At 40.9% G+C, this 23,320-nt stretch overlaps 1 protein-coding gene across 1 annotated transcript in view; it reads right to left on the bottom strand.

Moving 5' to 3' along the window:
* The window catches only part of LOC126853183 (uncharacterized), a 91,662-nt gene extending 68,971 nt beyond the window's left edge, over positions 1 to 22,691 (bottom strand). The window contains exons 1-2 of the mRNA XM_050598731.1: positions 22,638 to 22,691; positions 907 to 1,069 (exon numbers count right to left, since the gene is read on the bottom strand). Of these exons, the coding sequence (XP_050454688.1) occupies positions 907 to 937 (31 nt within the window). The 5' untranslated portion in view covers positions 938 to 1,069; positions 22,638 to 22,691. The remainder of the gene's footprint in view (positions 1 to 906; positions 1,070 to 22,637) is intronic.
* Between the last annotated feature and the right edge of the window lie 629 nt (positions 22,692 to 23,320).

The following is a 23,320-nucleotide window of genomic DNA, read 5'->3' as shown; positions in this document are numbered from 1 at the left end:
GAGACGCGAGGTGTATATGCAAAGGCTCGCGACCAAGAGAAAGACTTCGATGAGACGTGATTATCGCGCTACAACAATCTCTCATTATCATTCCCGACACTCTCTTCTTTCCGTTCTCACTTGTGGAATCGCAGTTTTTTGCGCTCGCCTACTGCTTTTTAACGGACGCTACTTTAGCACGGATGCCTCCCGCCCGCTTTCTGTCAAACTCTCGCCGTGCCTGACCCGCGCAAACTTTCGCGCGAGTTTCGATCGATCTTTTTTCCGAGAGTGTTTCGAAATTTTTTTCCTACTTTCGATCTCGATTTTCGATCTATTTTGATATTTCAAGCACAATCTCTTTTAAAATTATTTAATCTATAGTTTAGCTTTTCTTATAAAAATAAAAAAACTATTCGCTGACGATATATTTGAGGTAAAGGATAAAAGATTCATTTCTATATAAATTACATTTATCCAGATCTTCTGGAATTCATAAAGGTGAGAAAATTGAGATTGAAAATCGGAAAATTTCCACTCGTGCACACAATGTTCCGAGAGGAAGTGCCATTCAAGAGTCAATATGCAAACGAGAACTCCTCAGTTCGAGGTGCTCTCGATTTGAATACATAATGCATATAATAATTTCCTGCATTGTCATCACGCGATTAAGAAAAAAAAACTCATTATTTCGCGAGACGCGGGAGGATAATCCTCCAACGTCCGTGGCGGAACAATACGTTTTGTTTACTATGCAAAATCCATTGGACTGCGTGTGGTCAATTATATTATGTTAAGTAGAGCATATACGCGCGCGGCCTGTGACGTATCGTATCGTAGGATCTACGGGGCCGGACGTGGGCCTCCTCTAATAACGCATTGTGCCCCTCGCGTGGCATATTAGGTTTATGCTAATATAATACATACCTCGCGCCGAAGAGATACGTTGATCGAACATCTCTTTCTCTCTCTTTTTCTCCAGAGCCGCGTGGGTTGTCTCGTAATGATCGGATGAAAACTGCCAGGAACTTGGATTTCCAAAGTCAAGAAGATGGTACTTTCCTCTCGATCGTCGCGGAGTGACAAATATCTGCAATTTCATAAAAATTCCACAAAAATTATATAAAATTATACGAATGCAGCTTGATTATAACGTACATTAATTATCATGGGCGATAGGAAAAGGAGAACCAGCTGTCTTTCCGCGTGGAAAAAGTGACACGCGCGAATATTAATATAAATATTAACGATCCGTTCAATCAGAAGACGACATTATCAGATGAGTCGATACAAAGAAACGTTTTCGGACTGGAATGCCGCGTGAAATTTCGGCCGATATTTGCATTTCTCTCGTCATGCTGCTCATCACGGTGTAAATCCTTGGGTCCGATACAATAGCCCGGACGGAGAGAGAAAGAGAATTGTGGGCGAGACCCGCGGGGAACGAGAGAGGCGAGAGATAATTGTACGGACGGCTAATGGAGTTCGGGAAAAATGAAGCGGCGCTCACCAGGTGGGTCCGCTTTAAATGCATCAAATCGCTGCTAAGTGAGGTCCAATGCGGGATCGGCCGAGAGACGGTCTGCCTCCTTATTCCATCTCCTCCTTCTACTCCCGTTAGATAGGGCGTGGGTCAAACGGTTAATTATTATATTGCCCATTAAGCGGACGATTTTTCATTTTCGACAGCGCTACGCACCAAAATGTCTTGCCCGGCTTTCAAAACGAAACTACCCAAGTCATTCCGCATTCTGCGATTTAACCTTCGAAAATAGTATCAAAATCGAAATTGCCAATTGATCAATATTATTTGAAAAAAAGCTTTCATTCTCAAGACAACTAATATAATATATTTAAAAATTTTTGATCCTCTGAAATAACATTATGTATCTATATATATATATATATATATATATATATATATATATATATATATATATATATTATCAAGAATACAGGTCATATTGTTTGAGCCTAATCTTCTACCTCATTAAATCAAACATGTAAAAATTTTTTTTTTTTCTTTGATAATATAAAAGTCTGATATTGTTGAGATGACTCAACAAAGCCAAATAATATTTGACGCAACGGATAAAAATATTATCATCTATTTTTAAAATACAATTCGCATATTGTATCGAGATGTATCGGTGCCGCAAAAATTTCTGATAATACGATGACGGAATTTTCCGCGGCGGTAGTGATGGAATTTTGAGGGATAGTGTAAGACGAGAGTCGCGAGACGTATCGTATCTCGTCCCGAGAATTCACACCGCCAATCTGTGGCCGGACGAATTATAATTTCCCGACCGGTTCGGGACGTGACGTTAAAAAAAGCGGAGGGGCTAGCTGACGGAAATTCCACGGGCGTCCGCTTTTATTTCAACGTGAACAAGCGGCTCGCGCGGACACACGAGCCGCGTAAAACCACACACGTCTTTTTTTTCTCTCTCCCGCTATCGTTGTCTCTCTCTCTCCTTCAACCTCTACACCACTGTCGAGTCGTTCTTCCTTTATTTCTCGGAAGATACCTCCTTAAAAACGTGATCCACGCTGCATACCGAATCCCGTTGGCTTGTCCCTGCCTAATCTTAACGGCTCGTGTCGAGCTGATTAGCCCTTGTTTACAATCGGCCCGGCTTTCCGAGGACCGAAATTTCGTGACTACGACGAAAATAATATCCTTGAGACGGTATCGGGCCGGGGACATTCGGAAGTATGTCGTTACATTTGGACCTTGATGTTGTACGCGCAAAATTATAGCAGGCATCCCGTGAGTTATCGCGCGGTTATTTATTATGGCCAAAAAGAAATTAAAAAATTGTTTCGTCGCGCAAAATGGTCGTCTCATTCTTGTGGCTTTAGCTTGCCAGATTATAAATTCAATTCTAAACAGCAGTGAAAAATCATACCAAGAAATGACGAATGTTTTTGAGATCGTCGAACATCTTTATGTTCTATTATAATTTAATTACAGTACAGTGTACTAATAATTTTATTACGGTACAATTTTGATTAGTCAATAAAAGATATTAATTTGGGAAGAAGAGAGAATATTAAATAAAAAAAAGGAATAAAAAAAAAAGAAATCATTATTCTATGAAGAATGCGTGCACTGTCATCTCGCGCCAAGAACAATAAGAAATAAATGTATATTTTCGATATTCTCTCTGTTTCTCTCTGGCAGATCTATCGCCTGCATAACTTTGATATCATTTTCGGAAAAAGACCGATATAAATTGTGTGACAAAGTTAAATTTCCCGATAAAATTTTTACTTTCGTGGAAAAAATTCTTAGAGAAAATCAATAAAATTATATTTCTTAAAGTTTGCAGCTGCCATTACGGATTAAGATAAATGTAACTTGAAAACGTAATGTAACTCATCATCGTTGCATTATATTAAGATTTGATATAAGGAAATGATAATTCTATGAATCATTAAATTCAAAGCTAATGAAATTTCAGTTTCTCACATGGTATCGTAAAAAAAAAAAAAGATAGAATTGAAGAGATTCGGACGATTAGAATTAATACGAGGAAGATTCGATATCTTGCGACGGAATTTGAAAAAGGCACCTTTCGAAGGATTACGCAAATACGAGTTGTCATGCGTCGCACAGAAAGATAATTTGTGCCCTCGGCCGACGATACCATCTGAAATCTGATTAATGCGAAGCTATGTAAATGCCGGAGGGGAGGGGGGGGGAGACTTGTTCAATTATACAGTATGTTTAACTCCCGATGTGCACAGCGCGGGCCGTGCTTCTTTTTTCAAACAACTTTCCATGCAACTCCGCCGAGAGCCTATTAAAGTGCAGGCACGCGATTTAGCGAGCAGACAAGAACCAGTTTCGCGCGTATATAAGTGAGTGTCGGGAAAACTCATTTGGAATCTTGCCCGAAAAATACGCCGCCTCGAATGAGAGAGAATGCCTCTCGTATGAGCGGCATTCTTATAAATACGCGCGTGTGGACGCGTCGTTTGAATTAACCCTTCCGGAAACGAACACGCACACTCCAAAGTTCCGCTACGCTTTTGTTGCAAAAGCTATTCAACCCTGCAGAGGAATGACTCTGTGTGTTGAAGCAGTCGACAGAGATCTCTACGCCCGGCAATTATTTGCGAATTCAATATAATATCTGAGACTGTGAAGCGTACTCTCTGTCACGTGTCAAACAAATATGTGGAAAAAAAAATTACTTTGTCTTAAGAGAGCTTGTATATATACCAGTGTTAAATTATAATAAATTTGCCTTCTCTGTCTATGCTCTTGTGATTAAAAAAGGGAGCTAATTATGAATATTAATCGAATAAATATCATAATATCGAATTGTTAACAAACTTCGAATCTGTAAATTTCTTTATTTCCATTCGCTATATAATATTCTACTATATATGATACTACGTCATCGGTCTTTAATAAGCATTAAAAATAAATTCTATTCTTACTTTATTTCCATTCGCTATATAATATTCTACTATATATGATACTACGTCATCGGTCTTTAATAAGCATTAAAAATAAATTCTATTTCCATTTTCAAAACACGTGGCAACCAATCGGCATCACAGGCATGTCATAGCGCGCTTCGCTAACAATACTCTTTAAATTCGCACATATTTTAACGTATTTTATCATTAGCAGTTGAGCGAGAAGAAAGAGGGAGTGGGAGACGAAAGAGCAGCACGAAGAAACCGCGAGATCGAAGAGGAGGGAAAGGGAGAAGGAGAGGATTAGAGAGAAATAAACATACCTGAGAGAAGGCTCTCGCGCGAGCACAACGGCGGTTTATTATTTCGTCTGTGGCGAAGAGAGCCTTGTTAAAACGGCCCGGGATCCAATCGGAGAAGCGCTGCCATGGACGCCCCGACCAACGGTCGACCAATGGGTGCTCACCTCATCGCGTACACGCTACATCGCGTGTCGGTCCTGAGCGCCTCCTCCCGCATCGCCACCCGATCGTCGCGTGTGTATCTGGGCTCTGCGCGCGCGAGAACCCTTTTACGCAACCTTTCCTTCGTGTTTCCCGGCGGTATCGCGCCCCCGACGTTGGTGTGGGTTGCGAGCGCGGCCGCGCGTCTGTGTTGAGCTAGGTTAGGTTAGGTTACGTATCCGCCTTCGTTCATTCGGTCGACGACGACGACGACGGTGACGGTGCGCGCGCGAACACGCTCGAACGTCGCTCGGCGCTTTTGTTTTATTCGCGACGTTTCGAATCCTCTTCTCCGTCCGTTCGCCTTCGTCCGCGCGCGAATCCCACGTCCACATCTCGCTCCCTCTCTTCCCGACTGTTGGTTCCGAGAGAGAAAGAGAGAGAGCGCGCCCTCTACGCCGCGACTCGTCTCTCTCTCTCTCCCTCTCTCTCGCTCCGACGTCTTCGTCTGACGCGAGCGCCCAGCTGATTCGAGCGCGCCTCGGACATTCGCACACCTCTGCGCGCTTATCGTGCCGGATTGCAAAGAAACACGAGGGAGAGCCTAACGAGCACGCACCCGTGACAGTCCATTATCGATTCTATACCCTCCCCTTTTTTTCTTCGCTTATTTTTTGACCTAAGCAAGAATATACATGTATCGAAGAGAAGCTAGTACAAGACTACGCGAACTCATTTCGCAACTCGACCTCTATCTATTCTTTCTTGAATTCTCTCATAAATTTCCGTCATAATCAAAGTTCCACACAAGTTTTTTTGTTTCAAATTTAATTTGCAAATATAATAATATAATGTGCAATAAACGCAAATCATATGAGAACAAAAAGAATAATATTAGAAATAAGCATGATATTTATGCGTTTAATATAAATATTCAAATTACACATTGTGTAATGTTATAATAAAATAATCCAATATAAAATGTGATAGAAAACAATATATAGAATAATTAAATTTACTTTTCAATTCCATAAATAGGAAAAAAAAATTTATCGTAGAAAAATATTTCATTGCAGTTTTATATATAAGTATCCATAACAATTTAATTAATATTAACAAATAATTTCCTATATGCGCATTATTTGTATACGGAAGAATATAAATTGCAATCACTTGTGTCATTTTTCTTCAGAGAAATGTCTATCTTGAAATTTACGTGAATATATATCAATTTACACGGACAAATTTGCTCCTCCTCTCCTACTTTCTCCATTTTTATCATTGCATAATTCAGTCAACGCCAACGGAGTTTGTTGTCGAGTTAATGACTCGTTAACGAGCTCGACTATCGCGCCACGTCGTCGCGATATGAAAAACGTCAAATTACATTCGTAAAACATTTACCTTACTATCCGCCGATTCGCGTGTGCTTGTGTCCACGTTTTTTGTCGAATCGAATAAATATCGATGCCTATCGCGAGCGATCTTAATTATTACCATAAATACGCGGCCGCGATACCGCTACCTTGTTCGCAAATCGACGACCGGCATTCTTAATTTCTGCGTCTTCTGTCCGACTTTTTAAAATATATTTGCTATAATTCCGTCGAGACATGCGTGCACGCTGCGCTTGTCACTCGTTAATAACGCGTCCGGATAATTTTTACGTGTAAAAATTACGTGGCGAGAGACCACTGCTAATAATACTTTGGTTTGTGCGACAATCGCCGAATCGCGATCGCTATTTATGATATTGATAACTCACGTAATGGCAAGAGATGTGAATGTTCTTAATAACAATGTAAGATTTACAGAGAAATTTATGAGTCGTTCGATTTTGTGTGATTTGAATTTCGATTGTATTTTTAAAACAATTAAAAAATATTGTAAGGACAAGATAAAAAAATCCAACAAAATATTTTTAAAATATGAAAAATTAACATTAAATAAAATAATATCAAAGGTTAAATATTAATTAGTATTACACATTGTTTTTACCTTCTGGTGTAAAAATAAAAATATGAAGATATATATCTCGCTGCTTTCAGAATTAATTAAAGGACGAGTCTGCAACAGCTTTGTGTTCGTGACGATGCGCGTTTTTTTTTCGGCGAGGGAATCAAATATTTTTTCGTTGACGAACTGTGCATATTTAAAATGTTAATCGCGCGCATGTGCCCCTCCCGAATAATACACACGGTCGCTTCGTGAACGGCTTCCGAGATCGAGGGAAACGATTCCCTGAAGCGGCGTGTGACACCTCGTGTGATGTACGGGCGCACATTGGAGTACTTGTTAATTCAGGGACGGCAGTTTCCGTAGGATGCCAACCGTTAATGGCTGTACATTTTGAGTAACGTCTTCACGCCTCGGCGGGATGGACGGGCGCATGAAAATGCCGTCGCCCACCGTGTTTCTCTGTTCCCTCACTCAAATACTTGGTTTATCGTAACGTGATTCTTCGTGTTTTCTTCGAGAATTATTATTATTTAAAATAATATAGTTTGCGGAGACACAAATTGATATTTTTCCCCCACCTTCGATCTCTATCTCCGATCTAACATTTAATTTGAGACTTGAGCATATCACTTTATCTTTTGAAATTATTTAGGTTTTAACTTTGTCGCAAACTTCCCTTTTAAATATGAATAAGAAATTAACTGTTCATTTACTGCCTAATTTGAGGTACAAAGTACAAATTGTCAAAATTTTTATATAAATTAAATCTTAAAAAAATTGTCTGGATAGATCCTTAAGTATGAGAAAATTAATGTTAAAAATAGGAGCAAAATTTCAATTTGGAAAATCAGAACAATATTCTTTTAGCATTAATTCGAAAGACACTTCGATTTAGATTCGCATTCGAAACATATACATATTTTCGTGCGATGGAATTTTACATATATTATATATGTTATTATAATTTTTAGGAATTATATTTTATAGAGTTATAAAAAGAAAGTTTATAAAAATATACATAGTTTATAAAATTATAGAAATATAGTTCACAAATATAACTTTTAATTTTTATAGAATTTTCGAAATTATAATTCTTGAAGAAATATGAGAAATCCTACGTAATTGTTAAAATAAAATCCCGTTGCACGAAAATTTATGTATCGTTTCGAATGCGATATCAAATCGAAACATCTCTCGCATTAATGCTAAAATAACATTTTATTATGATCTTATAACCCTCTTCAAATTATATTTGTTAAAAAAAAGATTCTGAATTTTTCATACAAGTGATCTTTACGTAGATTATAAGCAGAACAAGCCTCTTTCGGAAATTTTCGAATGAGCCGGTTTTGAGATGTAAATTATTCTAATATTTTATACACTATATATTATTTCAATGTCAGTCTTTCAACAACGGTGGGTACCAAGCGTGTCAAGCGAGTTAGATCGTATCTTGACACAAATTTACAATCTTAAAGAAATTAAATGATGCCAAAGCATATATTTGCATTACAAGAAGGAATAAACTATCCCCTATATTAAAAATATAGGGGCGAACATATATCGCAAACGCATTGATAAATTCAAATCGATAATCAAGATGAATCAAGAATGCCATATGCGATTCAAGTTCTAGAATTATCTTGTTTCGCTAATCGCCCACTCGACACAGCTGACACGGCTTATCGATTCTTTTTGCAGAACCGATAACATCGGCGACGAAAATTCCGCATGTTTAAGGATCGTATCGCGACACGATCCGACACAGAAACGCGGGTTTCGAACAATTAACAATTTGCATGAGCATAATTCCGAGGAAATCATCTTCTACGCGTCGTATTATGGCGCTTGAAAAAGTTTGACGATTTATGTGAAGCCTCACGATTGTTCCTCGGAACATCAAACGGCCGTGTCGTTTCACCATAATCCATAATCGAAACAAATCACGTAAAAGATGTCGTTGTAAAATGACGAAGGAATACGATTATACGTATGAGGATTCTCTAGCTTTTCGGAAACGCGCCCATCGGTATGCGCCGAGCTGCATATTATGTCATCGCGCGACGACAATTTTTCACGGTATCGCCTGATAACTCTTGCATCTATCTACGATAAAATTGGCTGGCGGTTCCGATTAGATCGTGGGTGGCATCTCTTATTTTCTTCCTTCGTTAAGGATAAAACACTTTGAGAGATTTTATTTTTGGTAAAAAACGCCGAAGAACCACGTGGCGGGTATATTTATTTTTAACATTTGCGTTTTCTATCGACGGATTCTCACGTTTTCGAATCAAATGCAATTTCATTGTAAAAGAACTTATGAATATAAACATTTTCTTGTTAAATTTAGAAAGAGAGCTTACGAGGAATATTTAATACAGCATAATTAAACATTTCATAATAACTTCTTTATAATTCGATTACGAAATAAAGCAACATTTTCAATAAGATTCCAAAATTGCTTCGATATATCTATTGTTATTCGTCGTTGTAGTATTTAGAAGAAATGTATTTTATCAAGTTTTTAATCCTGGAAAGAAGGACTAAATAAAACTAAACTAACGCTTTGCAAATATTCTTAAATGCTTATCCAACCGTGGTCGGCTTTCCATGAATGCTCGTTCGATGATCGCGACGTCCACGTAGCATGATTCTCGAATTTTTGTCAGGAACGTAAAAAGAGTAACACGCGCGCGCATACAAAGGTGACACGCGTCGCGTGACACCCTCGCTGTGAGAACGTGCGACTACGAGACATAAGCCGACGAATTAATGGGGCTATTTTTTTATTCAGCGGCACGGTACTGACCGTCCCCCTCTCGTCCGTCGCCTCCCGTTATACACGTCCGTCGTATGTACTTTATTTTATTTTATAGGATCAGTAATACACACGTACACACATGCACACATAAAGTCGCGTTATAACCACACAACGCATGAAGCTCACCCTTTCTGCCCTGCTACATAAAATGATCCGCTATTTCGATACGAACTATTGTCGATCGGACTAACCGAGGACACCCGCGTGCTTTACGCTTCGTATATTAGGAAACTGTTATCTAGACGATTGATCAGGACAAACTAAAATTCACGGCAAAGTTCGAGACGGCATTTGTTTATCATTTTATGTCTCTTATGTAGAAAACAGAAACATAAACAAATGTATGTAAACAAATGTATGTAAAATATCTCCTGCTGTTTTACGACACTAAGTAATAAACTATTCGATTAGTATATATTTCAGATATAAAATAGGAAAATTTAATTTCTATATAAATTAAACCGATTGAAATTCTCTAGAATATTCATAAGAAAATTGAGGTTGAAAATAGGAGCAGAGTTTCAACTCGATATAGGTAGAGCTTTTTATTTTCCATCGTGCACGCGACTCTATTATTACGAACGTGCAGTATCGTGATGCACGTAGATAATCACTGATTTCGATCCGACGAGTCGTGAACAAATGGCCGCCACGAAGGTGCGCTATCTCTCTGATGAAAATCAAGGAAAAACTCGCCCCGCATCGGACAGGTTTCGTGCGTCATCAGCATCGACCGTGATCTATCACGAATTGAAATTCATACGCGGACAACTTTCTTTTTGATCCGACAAACGCGGAAGCGACACGTTAATTACTTAGGGTTAATTAGGGCTTCGTAGAACTCGAACGCGTCCGTACATATCGATCTTTAACTATGATCTGTGTAAATCGCGATAGCAGTCGACAAGTCCGCTTATTTAAAGATAGAAATTTCAGAATTAAATATATGCCATTTAAACTTCTCGTCAAGAGAGGAAGGCGAATAAAATTGTGAAATTTTTATGACCTGAATGATGAAAACGATATGAATGAGATATGATATTTTATACGCAAGAAATATAAATAATTCTTATCCCCCAAGTCTAAAATAAATATTAATCACATTGATTTAAAAAAACATCCCGACTCAAAATTTGGTTTTTCCATCTCAATTTTTTCATGTTTATGGATTCTAGAGGATTATGATAGATATAATTTATATAAAAAAAAACTCGCATTTTACATCCTAAATAGCCAGGAAACATATAGATTTAAAAAAGTTTTCGACGAAATAATAAAGTAAAGGTTCAAGAGAGATTTGAAACTCTGTTTAAAGTATCAAAGTTAAATTGAAAATTGAGATTGAAAGTAAGATATTTTTAACAGAAAAGAATGATACTTTTTAAATAATTTTGAGATCAATGTTATTAAAAATTATGATCACTGGCGGCGACCACCGGCTAAGACCTGAAGCGCTCGTTACGAAAATCCGCGCCGTAATTGCCCAAGCCTTATTGAAATGTATAGCGAGCCGTGGATGACACTCTCCCAGAACCTCCTCGCCTCGCACGCATTATTTCACAGAGAAAATAATATGTAATTCTGGTCACATTGCGAGAACGAGAGAGATCCTTATCGCAACCGTGGTCCCCCTCTTCGTGATGGCTCTGACGCCTCGGCGCTTCCACTCGTCACGCATATCTCTCGTGCCGAAACGTGTCCGCGTTTGCAGCAGCCGTGGAACGGGATTTAAAAAGAAAAAAATTAACGGAGAGGAAAAAAAAAAGAACAAGACGCGATTTTCAAGATAATCGTTCCGTTAATCTCTCCGCAACAAAATGTGCGCGATATCTTCATCTGTTGCGGTCAACTTTGTGAGATTTATCCTCGCACACAAAATCGGAATGTTTATAGAAAATATTTTTGTTCAGAATTAAATTTCCCATAAAATAAAAATCTCAAAGTTTGGCCGGAACATTGGGGCCACCCTGTATGTATTTTGTCGAGTGTCTTGCGGAGAGAATATACGCGATAGTTTCTAAAGGAAGCTGCTGCGCAAAAAATCTCGCTGTGAAATAATGTCAGAGGATAATAACTACAACTATGGCTGGACGAACCTAAATTATTCAGAGTCTCAGCATCTCTGAAACGTGAAATAGGATATTCCACAATATCGCGTTCGCATCGGAAATCTCTCCTTTGAAATCTAAGAGAGAAATGCAGGTCGAGAATCGTAATGGAAGCCTCCGAATGCATCTTTCAGAATGCATTTCTCATTCACACCACGTCAAAGTCAATTGCGCGTTAACAAATTGACAAATATTCTCTCTCCGTCCCTCTTCTAACATTATTTTAATTTTAAATTCTTTCAATATATAAAATTTTGCGTAATACTTACTAATAGAGATAATAGATTCTTTGAGATACTTTGGCCGAATTAACTTATCGTTAGTTTGAGTGGGAGTGATTATATGACGGTCGCCTCGGGCCGGAGTTTCACATCGGTAAAATTACGAAGGCGAAGGAACATTAAGATCGAGTATCGAGGACAGCGGGAAGACTGATTGTCAACCCCGATCGGCGCTTCTTCCTCGTGAGCGGATTCTTCATCGAGACAAATGGGTCAACGTACGACGTGGCTGACTCAAAGCAGATGAATCATCGCGCTCATCGGTTGTAACCATTCGTCCTGTTGTATAGAGCGGAGACTCTCGCTCCGAGAGAAAAAAATCGTCAAGAAGCGAGAAGAAGGGCAAAAAAGTAACGCAGACAAAATTTACGAAGCAGTGGGAGCGTCGCGGTCCAAAGTGACCAAGAATAATCATCCCAAATGGATTTCTCAGAGTGCTGTTTCTTCTCGAAGCTGCACGTCGTTCTAATTTTCGAATCGCATTACTTCCTTGCGCTATATTGAATAATATTCTCGGATAAAAAATAATGGTGATCTCGATTCGCTTTTCTCTCCGTCTTCTGCTTCTTTTTCTCTTGTGCTTACAAGAGCGTTTTATTTAATTACATTTTTTTACACAACCTCGGAAAAAAAAATTCGAGCAGCTTGTTCCGTCTTAATGTTCCTTTCACATTGTTGCGCGTCCGCGTTGTTATGCGTCTAAGGATCGTACTTGCCCTCGCGAGGCGAGGTCGCAGCATAAAACATCCTCCGCTGTTGTGGTTAACGGTTCGCCCGGTGCTCCTCTTCGCACGCTAAATATCGCACGAATTACGTCATCGGAATTTTCGTTACGCGTGTAATATCACGATAGAATCGGAGTCGCGTACGTTAATGAAATGCAAAGTAAATATGTAAATTGAATTTCTCGATTCTCCCCGAAAAACTATCAACACGAGCTGGCGAGAATAAAATCAGCATACTCATAAATTTTCAGGTTGAATGCCTCGAAAATTCGTTCGGCTCATCGCCGAGATTCCCATATGATCCCCGGAATCATAATTTAGATTGGAAAATTATTTTGAGTAATTAAACTAAATGTGTTTGGGCAAACGAACAATTAATCCAACATATAAATTGGTGGAGGTAGAGATATTTATTCTTAATAATCTAGTCATCAAAAACATAAGGAAACATTATATCTTATTCCCGCTCGAGCAGAGCAACTTTTTCTAGTCCGTATCGTAAAAGATACTTGCCCGAGAGAATCATACCGGACGATTTATTTAAGCGGGCAAACTTAACCTCGGGAGCAAACAGGTCGAAGATAGAAATCCAGGAATGCTGAATAGTTTAGACATCTCGCCGCCTCGCATCTAGACGCACGTTAGAGAACTCTCAACGGCTATTAAGTAACGGTAGTCTGGATCTAACAAAATAAATTACCTTATCGACGACCTCGCTATCAAGCATGCGCTAGCATCACGACTCGCATTGTCTATGCGTATCTCGATAATCGAATGCCTCGTGTATTAAACTCACGTGAGTTCTTTTTGTCCTCGTTAATGTCGCAAAATTTAAGAAATAATTCTTGGAGAAAAAGTAAAAAATAAATTCTGTGTAGATTTTTTCTTGTAAAAAATCTGAATCTCTCCAACATCTCCTCGCTTGCAATCTTTTTATAAAGCAATATTAAATCGTAAATTCGATTTTAGTTTTGGATACATTCCAGATTTCCTCTCTTAGGATATTATTTTTTGAGGAGCTGCGTTTTTTTTAAATGTGACGGTGATCGCGAGATAAGCGGGAACCCGACCTACGCCCATGGTAAACGCTGCCGGGTCTCTCTCTCTCTCGCCGCGAGTTCCCGACGGCGAAACAATGTAATATACGTCGTGTGTAAGTACGCGGGAGATCGCGCGGAACAATGCGCGCGGTCTCCTGTATATACGTACGTGTAGCCGTACGGTTTACGCGAGGGAAGGAAGACGGCGAGGTCCGCGAGGACGGACGAGGGCGGGGGGGGGGGGGGACTTACGAGAGAGTCACGCACGTACGCTTGGGCCTTATCGTCGCGTTCACATCCGCCGCGACTCGAGAAAGCAGAGAGGGCGGACACGCGGAGAGGAGAAAAAAAAAGAAAAAAAAATGCCAGATTCCCAGGATCCGCGGACTCCCTCCGGGGAGGCGGCGGCGGATACGCGCGTACGTCAGTAATGCGGAAGAGATTTCGTGCGGGTTAACCTCGCCAAGTGCACAGACTCTCTCGCAAGAGAGACCAATTTGTGCACCGCCGGTGCTGCTTGATTAATGCGCGACGCAACGTATCGCGGCAAGTTACGACAGAAAAAGAAAGAGAAAGAGAAACAGAGAGAGAGAAAGAGAGAGAGAGAGAGAGAGCTGGAGGAAATGTCGGGAGCGCCTCGACAATCTCGCGACGCCAAGAAAAATGCCTAATTTCCTGAAGACACTGTGTATGTGAAAACTTATTCCAAGTCTTATTCTTGCTTCTTCAAATCGCTGGTAATATAAATAATCAAAACGAAAAGTCGCTGTAATTCAAAATTAATTCATTCCAAAGAGCATTTTCAGGTTTATCAAATGAAAGCAAAAATAACTCTAGAATAAAATATCGAGCAAGCAATGAATTAAACGAAAAGGAGAGTACGACAAAATTCAAGAAAATAAAACATGATTCGAGGTGTGTAACATCTTATCTTAAATCGTCAAGATGATATTTTATAATCGAAATACTGGAGCATCCAATTACTCGCATTACTAATGCTTGAATAACGCATTGCAACTACTTTAATCCGCTAGACTCGTCCGATGCGATACTTGACAGTAACAAATAAAGCGACTCGACGCATTATGGCAAATTATATCGTGTACAAATATGTAAGATTCGCATTGCCCGATACCGAGAGAGCGATCGGGAAATGTCACGGGCAAGTTGCTCTTGTCGCTTATACACGACGATTTTCATGATATATGTTGACATTAGCGAACGTTATGTAATTATGCACAGTCATACGGAAAGCCGGGTGAGTTGTTTTGTTCGACTGACATCGTTGGTAAAAACAACGAACGAACATCATCGACGCGAATTCCACGCTAAACTCTCGAAACTACGACTAGCTAATTAAATAATCCCCCTGGACGCGGCTCGTAGACGGTAGGAACAGGTCGATACATCTCATTGTAACAGGATAAACAGGAGTTGGAACACGGTGCATGGTGGCTCGGGAAGCGACGACGAGACCGAAGGTGGAGAAGGAGGAGAAACCGAAACGGTGGGTAAGGGTGCCTTCGGGAAGAGAGGACGAGAAGAGAGTGAATCAGGGGGGGACTTAGCTTCGGTTCGTGGGCCCACCGGCCGTTGGAATCCGAGATCGCGTCTGATCGCAATTAAGGCTCCGCTCCGGCTGCGAATATTTTATTCCAGTCGTCGTCTCCCTTTCTTCGCTCTCTCTCTCTCTCTCTTTGTCTCTCTCCTCTCTTTATCTTTTCGCCGGAATACCTTCTCGATACGCTGGCAGTGTTACAGCGTTTACACACTACCGTTCCTTCGTCTCCTCCACCTGAGACAACACTCACCTGGAGGAGGACCCCTTCCTCATAATACGGAGGAATTGCCCCGTCCCCTCGACCCTCTCCCATCCCCCGATCGGTTTGGAGGAGGCGCCCAATCGAAACGACCGAATTTGAATACGGTCCACCGGGCCCAGAAACAATGGGAACATCGACGGACCACACGGGATGCGAGCAAATGGTCGAACAACCGCGGGACATGCGTTCCGGCAAGGGCTGCTCGTTTCTTTCGAGGCCGCGAACTACCCGAGAAGAAACCGCCGTCGCACTGGTCCTACTATCGTTCGGGGCGACCCTTATTATCGCAACCTACCGCGACGTGCTAGCTCAATCGAGTGGGCTGTGAATCCATTCAAGGATAATGCAAAACCTTATGCTTTAAATATATTATTTTTATCAGATATATCAGATTTATCAGATATAGCGGAATCAACTCTCTCTGTAATTAATTATGAAACGACATTCCCTTGCTAGTCATTAAGACTACTTTCCTGCATACTTTTTGAACTTTTGATTAACATGATGAATAATATAATATAATATTTAACATTTATGCACAATCATTTGTTTTTCGATAAATCAAATATAAGTCCAGTAAAAATCTTACAGTGTGTGCGTTTCGATTTTCGACAAGAATTCGTTATTGATGAAGTAGTCGGTAATTCGGTGGTTCGTCTATAGAAGTGAGAGAGGACGAGATATACTCCGAGAATACGAGGAAACGAGGACCTTTTGTGAAATCGATATCAGGCGAAGATGGTATCGAACGCATCTCCGACACGTGTAACGTACTACCGCACCGCGTCAGGACGAAATCAAATTTATTTTGCTGTTATTTCCAACGAGCTGCAGACCCGCGAGGAAATTTGGAAAATCAAACTATTTTCTAGTAGCGTAGTCGAAATAGAAGAAAAAAGGAAAAATCTCTAGGAATATTATCGCGATAACCGATGACGGTTGACTGAATCGCTACGAATCGTACGAGAGTTCAGAATCTGCGATCTGCACCGCATGGGTACGCGAAAAAGATTGGAAAATAGAGATTAAAAATTTTTATGAAAAGAAAATACTAGACGCAAGAAAATCCCTGCCAAAGATGCTGTGTTGATAATTTCATAAATTTCGCAAACGAGTGAATTTTGCTGCGTAAAACTATCTTCCACAAAGAGACTGCTACAACATTCAATTTCAACATCCGAGAGAATCTTCGAATAACACAGATTTCTCAGAAACTAGACATCAATCAATGAAATAAGCACTGGTCAATCCCATATGCGCGTCGCGATAATTTATGAACATGCTAAGAAGCGCATCTCGAGATCTTTTTATTTACTTTACTTCCCGCGTGTATGACAAAAGCATCGTCCAATTCCCGGTACGTCGCTGATTTACGACGGACGAGTATATTTTACGTCGCGCCGAGTATCTTTTCCCACATTCGAACGAAAAATTATGTGCGGTTAGCGCCTGCGGGAGAGGACGCGGCTAATAATCCACACAGGGAAGCGCGGGGAACGTGATGGGTCGCATGAAAGACGGGGATATCTGTCGGGTTCATGGGGTGGTCCCGCGTCACGTCGTGATCGAGCCTCGAGAGGAGTTCAGGAGAGGGCGAGAGGGCCAGCCGGTCTCGCTGCCGAGGACCACTGCCACTAAAAAAGACAAGAGATCGGCCAACGGGGGACAACTCATGCGGAATCGCTAACGAGCCGAGCGGACACCCGAACGATGGATGGCTCGGAGGGACCAGAACCCCAAACTCCCCGAGAAGCTTCGATACATCTCGAGAAAATTCCACTTTTTGGCGCGCCCTTTTCCCTCCCTCCCGTCATCCTTTTGCCCTCAGCATCGATCGGAGATGCCTAAAATATCCCGAAGCGTTTCCGCTTCTGACGCAGTAAAAAGAAGCAAGAACCTAAAGCACGTGATTCTTAAGAAAATTGCTATATGTCCGAGATCGTCCCAGTTATTCGCACGCGTTTAATAATTCGAGGTCATTAATAGCGAGGGTCTTAATTATTTAAAATTATTTAGTATAGCTAGTATCTATCTTTAATGTATTTTTACTATTATTTAATTTCACCTATTCTCTAGTTTGGCTAGAAAAATAAAAACAACGATTTTTTCGAATATTTAAATAACTCGAATCGAATAGTTTCTTGTAAATCCAACATCGAACATTTTAACTAATAAATTTTTTATTTGTCAAGTTTTTTTCAAGAAAATTATAAAAAAATATGTGATCTCAAGATTTAATTGTGATATAACCGTTTCTCAAAAATTCGAGCGTGCTCATTCGTTTCTGCCACGAACAATTTCGGTCTCGATGCCTCGGAGATCACCGCGTGACTCTGGCTGGAGTTTGACCCCGGAATAACTCGAACGGAACATACGAACGGTGGGGAGAAATGGGGGTCGGGGAGGCGGGAAGAGGGGACGGGGGAGAGTGATAGTCGATGGAGGCGGTTCGAGATATCAGATCGAGTCCGTTGCTTCGACGAGAGAGAAAGAGACCCCGAAGAGAGAAGATGGCATATCGTAGGACACGTAGGAAGGAGCCGGTAGCCGGTAGGGATGTTCTGGTGGGTGAGCACAGCGTCCACCACATCGCTACCACACCGATTGATTGCTCCGATTGCTTACATTCTATCGATAAAGCGCCAGCAACGAGTCAAACTAAAGAGAGGCGCGCGCATTCCACAAATACCTGCCGCGGCTCGTTCCCAAAATCGTTTGCCTTTTCATCGCGTCTCTGCTTCCAATCCGATCGACAAGAGAGCGTGCCGAAAGACGAGCATCTTTCACCTTTCAGCGAGAGACGCGATCGCTTGATCATATTTAAAATTACCCTGACAATTATCTCTTGTGATATGACAAGAAAAAGATATATAGATTCTATTCTCTATATTTTCAATTCTCTCGCCGTTCGAACGAAAATCGATATGTACATACGCATACGACATTGACATCTCGTCTCTCGATAACGCATCCGAAATCCATACGCATTTCATATCGTAACAACACACGCATTATCTATCGAGATGGCATAATTAATCAGCCATGCATTATGAATCACGGCTTTCCCCTCTTGTCCGATGGATTTTTCTTTGATAAAAATTCGACGCTGTATAATGACGGTACCAGTAGCCGAAATGACATATTTCGATTCCGTCGAGCATCTTACCTACCGTGTTGTCGCTGCCGCCGAGTACAGTGATGGATCGGTCGGACGGAGGAAGGTGTTATACGTGGATGGGGATACTCGTGAAAAGAAGGAGAGGAGCGACGGGCTCGAAATGTTAAATCGCTGTCACGGCCTCGTCTCGTAGCGATTTCGAAAGCGAGAGAGCTCCTCGAATCGCGCGTACTTATATAATCGCCCTTCTGTACACACATTCTATATATCCGCGGCGTCTTCTCGAAAAACTTCCAAGAGACATCCTGAGAGACGCGTCTTGGTTCGAAGAAAAGAAATGCCGTGAGAGGATCAGGATCTGGGGAAATGATCGATCATCCCGACGAGCTTGCCGAGGTGAAGGATAAAAATTTCACTCGTAGCCGTGAGACGACTGCGCGTAGAGTCACAAAACGTTGACGCGAGAAGAGACGAGAAATCTATCATCTCTTTGGTTGTGATTTTATTTTTTTTTTTTTCTTTTTAAGCGCAATCTCATCGTCGACTACACACCGAATGCCGATTCTCGGGAACGCGGTTAAACGATGACGCGACGACTCCAATCGCATTTCTTTCGGAATCGGTTACGTTAACGTTCGGGCAGAACGAAACATTGTACGCGTTGCATTAAATAATTTTGAAATTGATCGAACCTTTATCTGGAAACGCGCACGAGTCTACGAGAGCGAGGGATAAAAAAGAATTCGCGTCTCACCTTTTACGGTACGTCCTTCCAATTTTCGACGATCGGTTTAGACGCGAGTTGCGTGATCTCGCTACGAAACAATGCATAAACACCGACACCGTCGATGCATTATGCATGCGTGCGCTCTGACTTTTCTCGAGCAATGGGAGTGTCGCCAAATCAACGCCTCATCCGTGTCGTTCACGCCTCGCACGGCCTTCCAAATGCGGTTTTCAAATCGTAATTACGACACACGTTGCATACCCATACGCGCCATCTCTCTTTCTTGCTCTCCACGCTGTTCTCATTAAGGAAACGTTGGGCCAAGTCAAGATTGAAAAGTTCACTTAAAATACAAGATGCTCCACATGACAAGAGAATAAATTATTCACAAGACGCGTGACGAAAAAATGATGTATAGACGCGACGTGAGAGGGGAGCTTTCGCATAAAATTAAACGACGAGCCTCGACTTATTATCAATGCACCGCATTAACAATATCTCTCTTTGCGCGTAGGTAGCGTCAAATCGCGCTCTCGGTAGTAGACACACTTGATATTTGCATGTATATTCAAGTCACGAAGCTCCACGCGGGTAAAACGAGAGAAACGGCGAGATAGCTCATCGATGTCCCGAATTACATAACAATGATACTCGATTCGTTTGTCCTCGGGCATTCTTACAAGAATGACTTTGGGATATGTCGAAGCTCATCTTACCCCGCGGGGGACGGCGCCTAAATGGTCAAATTACAACTCGGACAAGGCGAGGTTGCGCCGCGTGCGCGAGGTTCCTCGAAATCTCTCGTCTCCAGGTCCACGCAATATATGAGATATAAACTTTCTCCCACTGATAGAGAGAGAGAGAGAGAGCACTTTATCTCGCTCGCGCGTTTCTCGGTTATACTTTTTTTTTTTCCGATGTTCTTTACGACGAGCTTACGATTAGTAAATATTTATAATTTTTTATATTTTTCCTGTATATTCAATATTGAAAACAATTAAATCTGAAAAATTTACCTATTTAATGATATTTATTAGAACAATAGAATAGAAATAATATCAAATATATTAAACATTAAATACGAAATGCAATTAGATATCAAATGTAAATTTTAAAAATAATGTTTTGTAACGAGGAGAAAGGATCCGCCTATACAGCAATTGAAAGATTTATTGGCATATAAATTAAAGAGCTGATACCCGCGAGAGAAATATCTTTCTCTCTTATTGTTAGATAAATTTAGATGACGCTGAGAAATCTCGCGCCTATCGTTCTCACAAAAGAACACGTCTTCCCAAAGTGTCCCACGAAATAAAAGCGTCACCGTCGTCCAAACTGCTACGCGGGAGATCATACCTCCTCAATTTTTGAGAAGCAAAACGAGACGGTGCATACCTTGACTTCGTGAAAAAAAAAAAAAAAAAATAGTCGCGTGTCTTTTCGCATGAACGGTCTCACGATTTTTCATTATCGAACGCACGATACGAATCAAATATCAGAAAAGAACGACAATCGATTTAACGCGTAAAGCGTGATAAAGATTCTTATAAATTCAAACAATTTTTATTCACTTTGAGATATGGTACAATGTGAAATATTCAAACAAAAGTTCGTAAAACTTGCTTAAAATATTTGCGGAAATAAAATTCTGTTATGTGAGCATTTTCTTGAGACGAATCGCGAATTAAACGGTACCGTATAATATGACAAGAATTATCATCAGGCAACTCGATGTATATAATTCGATCGGGAATAATATATGCTACTAAAAAATTTAAGAAAAAGAAGGCGAAACAAAGCAAAGTACACTATAACGGAGGGAAGAAGAACCGAATCGATTGTGCGAGCGAGCGACTGTATAATAGCGTATCAAAGAGCATTCACGATCCGATCGTTCAGACTCGGGGCTCACATATGAGTTTCTCACGTGTCGCACGCATCGAGATTCCTCTGCCGGTTGTTGCTGCGCGGGGGAGAGCGGCAGAGCCGCTGGATGGGGAAAGGGGGTGGTGGAGGGGGGAGGGGCGCCTCCTTCGTAACAAGGAACCCCCCGTGGACGAACTAATTCTCCCGGATGACTCGCGCGGCTACGGCCCTGCGGGGGTCTGAAACAATGCGCGAGAAACGGCCCTTAAGGCCCCGCAAGACTCACAAGCCGCCGACTACGGCGCTGCCTCGTCTCTCCGAAACTCGTCGGCTATTCGCTGAATCACCCTCTGGATACTGTTGCGCGAGATGCGTCTCGCGAGTGCGTAGCAATGTGTATAGAAGCGGCCGCGGGAGGAAAAGATCCGTCGATAGATTCAGCGAGCTCGTGAGGCTCCGATGAGCAGAGCCCCGATAGCAACGCGCGCAAATAATCCCGCCAACGGATCTGATGAGGAAACGTTTCGCATCGATTCTACTTATTAACCCTGCAACGGGCTATTTGCGCTGCCCGAAGGATACGTAGAAAAGAAGTTTATCATTTAAATAAATCACATCTAGAGCGAACAAAACAAACACTCTCCAATTGTAAATTTTATCAGCCTCGATCTTGATTTCGACTTGATCTCCATATAATTACTTTCCCGGGCAAACGTAAAATTTTGACTATTCGAATGAAAATTCAAATCGGAAATCTAAAGCGATTTTGTATCCATGTTTATAATTGTGTGGCAAAATAAAACATTTTCGACTCCGATGTATGTCAATTTATCCAAAATTGACTAAAGTTTGAAGAACGTCCCTGATCGGCATTCATAGCCATTACTAATCTCGCGTCACGGGAGGGGACTCGACTAAAGACACCTGCGGAGAAATGCATTGCCCTAATGGCCCACCTTGTAATTACTATTGTTCCTACGTGACCGTCCCCCTCTTATCGACGATAACGAAAAGAAGGAGGAGCATCGATGCGATCGATGAAACGAATGGGAAGCGAACGTCGCGGATTCGGTTCCGCACGAATGGAAGTCGTGCGGTGATCTTTTTTTTCGCGCAACGAATCTCAATGTCTATCAAGAGACACACACACACACACACACCCAATTGCGCCAAGTCACGCGTAGCAAACGTCGAACCGAGATGTAAACCAAGTATCTACATACGTTATATTGAGCATGTTGCATTATCGTATCTCGTTAACACTCGGACCGATAGAATTCACAACGAAAATTATCTTATAATTTTATTCTTACTTGTTTTATATGCGATGACAGACGAAGGGATTCTAGTTGTTCTCTCTTCCACTCTCGACGTGCGAATGATAACAAGACAACCGCGTGTAAACATCTCCTTCCCTTTCCCAACACGTTATACGCCGCAATAAGACAAAAAACATAACAAAACATACCAAAACATACCAAAACATATCAAAACAGCAGACCAAAAATAAAAATATAACTTACAAAGTTTTACGATTTTAATATTTTAATAAAAAAAAAAAACCATTCGCGCTTATAACATATTCTCGAAAAAATGATTCAATATAGAGTTAAATTTTTACTGCGATCAAAATTTATATATATGTGTATAAGATTATAATATTATAATATAATAAAAATTTTAATAGTACAATCATAAATAGCTAAAAAATAATTTTTCTCATACGTGAAAGAAAGTATATAGAGACTATAAATTATAAATTTCTCTTTTTATGGAAAGAGAAGCGGATCCAGACGAGCGATAGGTTAGCAAGGGTTAATAGATTGTCCGTAAGAGAGCAACAAGCAATTAAAAATAGCCGATAAGCCCGCAAAAATTTCTATCTATTCCCGAACTCTCCTCGATCGCCAAATGTCGAGGGTGAGTCCGGGGCAGCAACAAAGGGTGTAACATCGGGCCTGGTAACTCGAGCACGCAAGCCATTCTCCGCCGCGTG

The sequence above is a fragment of the Cataglyphis hispanica genome, chromosome 11, assembly GCF_021464435.1.
Source record: "Cataglyphis hispanica isolate Lineage 1 chromosome 11, ULB_Chis1_1.0, whole genome shotgun sequence".
NCBI lineage: Eukaryota > Metazoa > Arthropoda > Insecta > Hymenoptera > Formicidae > Cataglyphis > Cataglyphis hispanica.
This window is presented reverse-complemented; position numbering and strand designations above follow the sequence as displayed.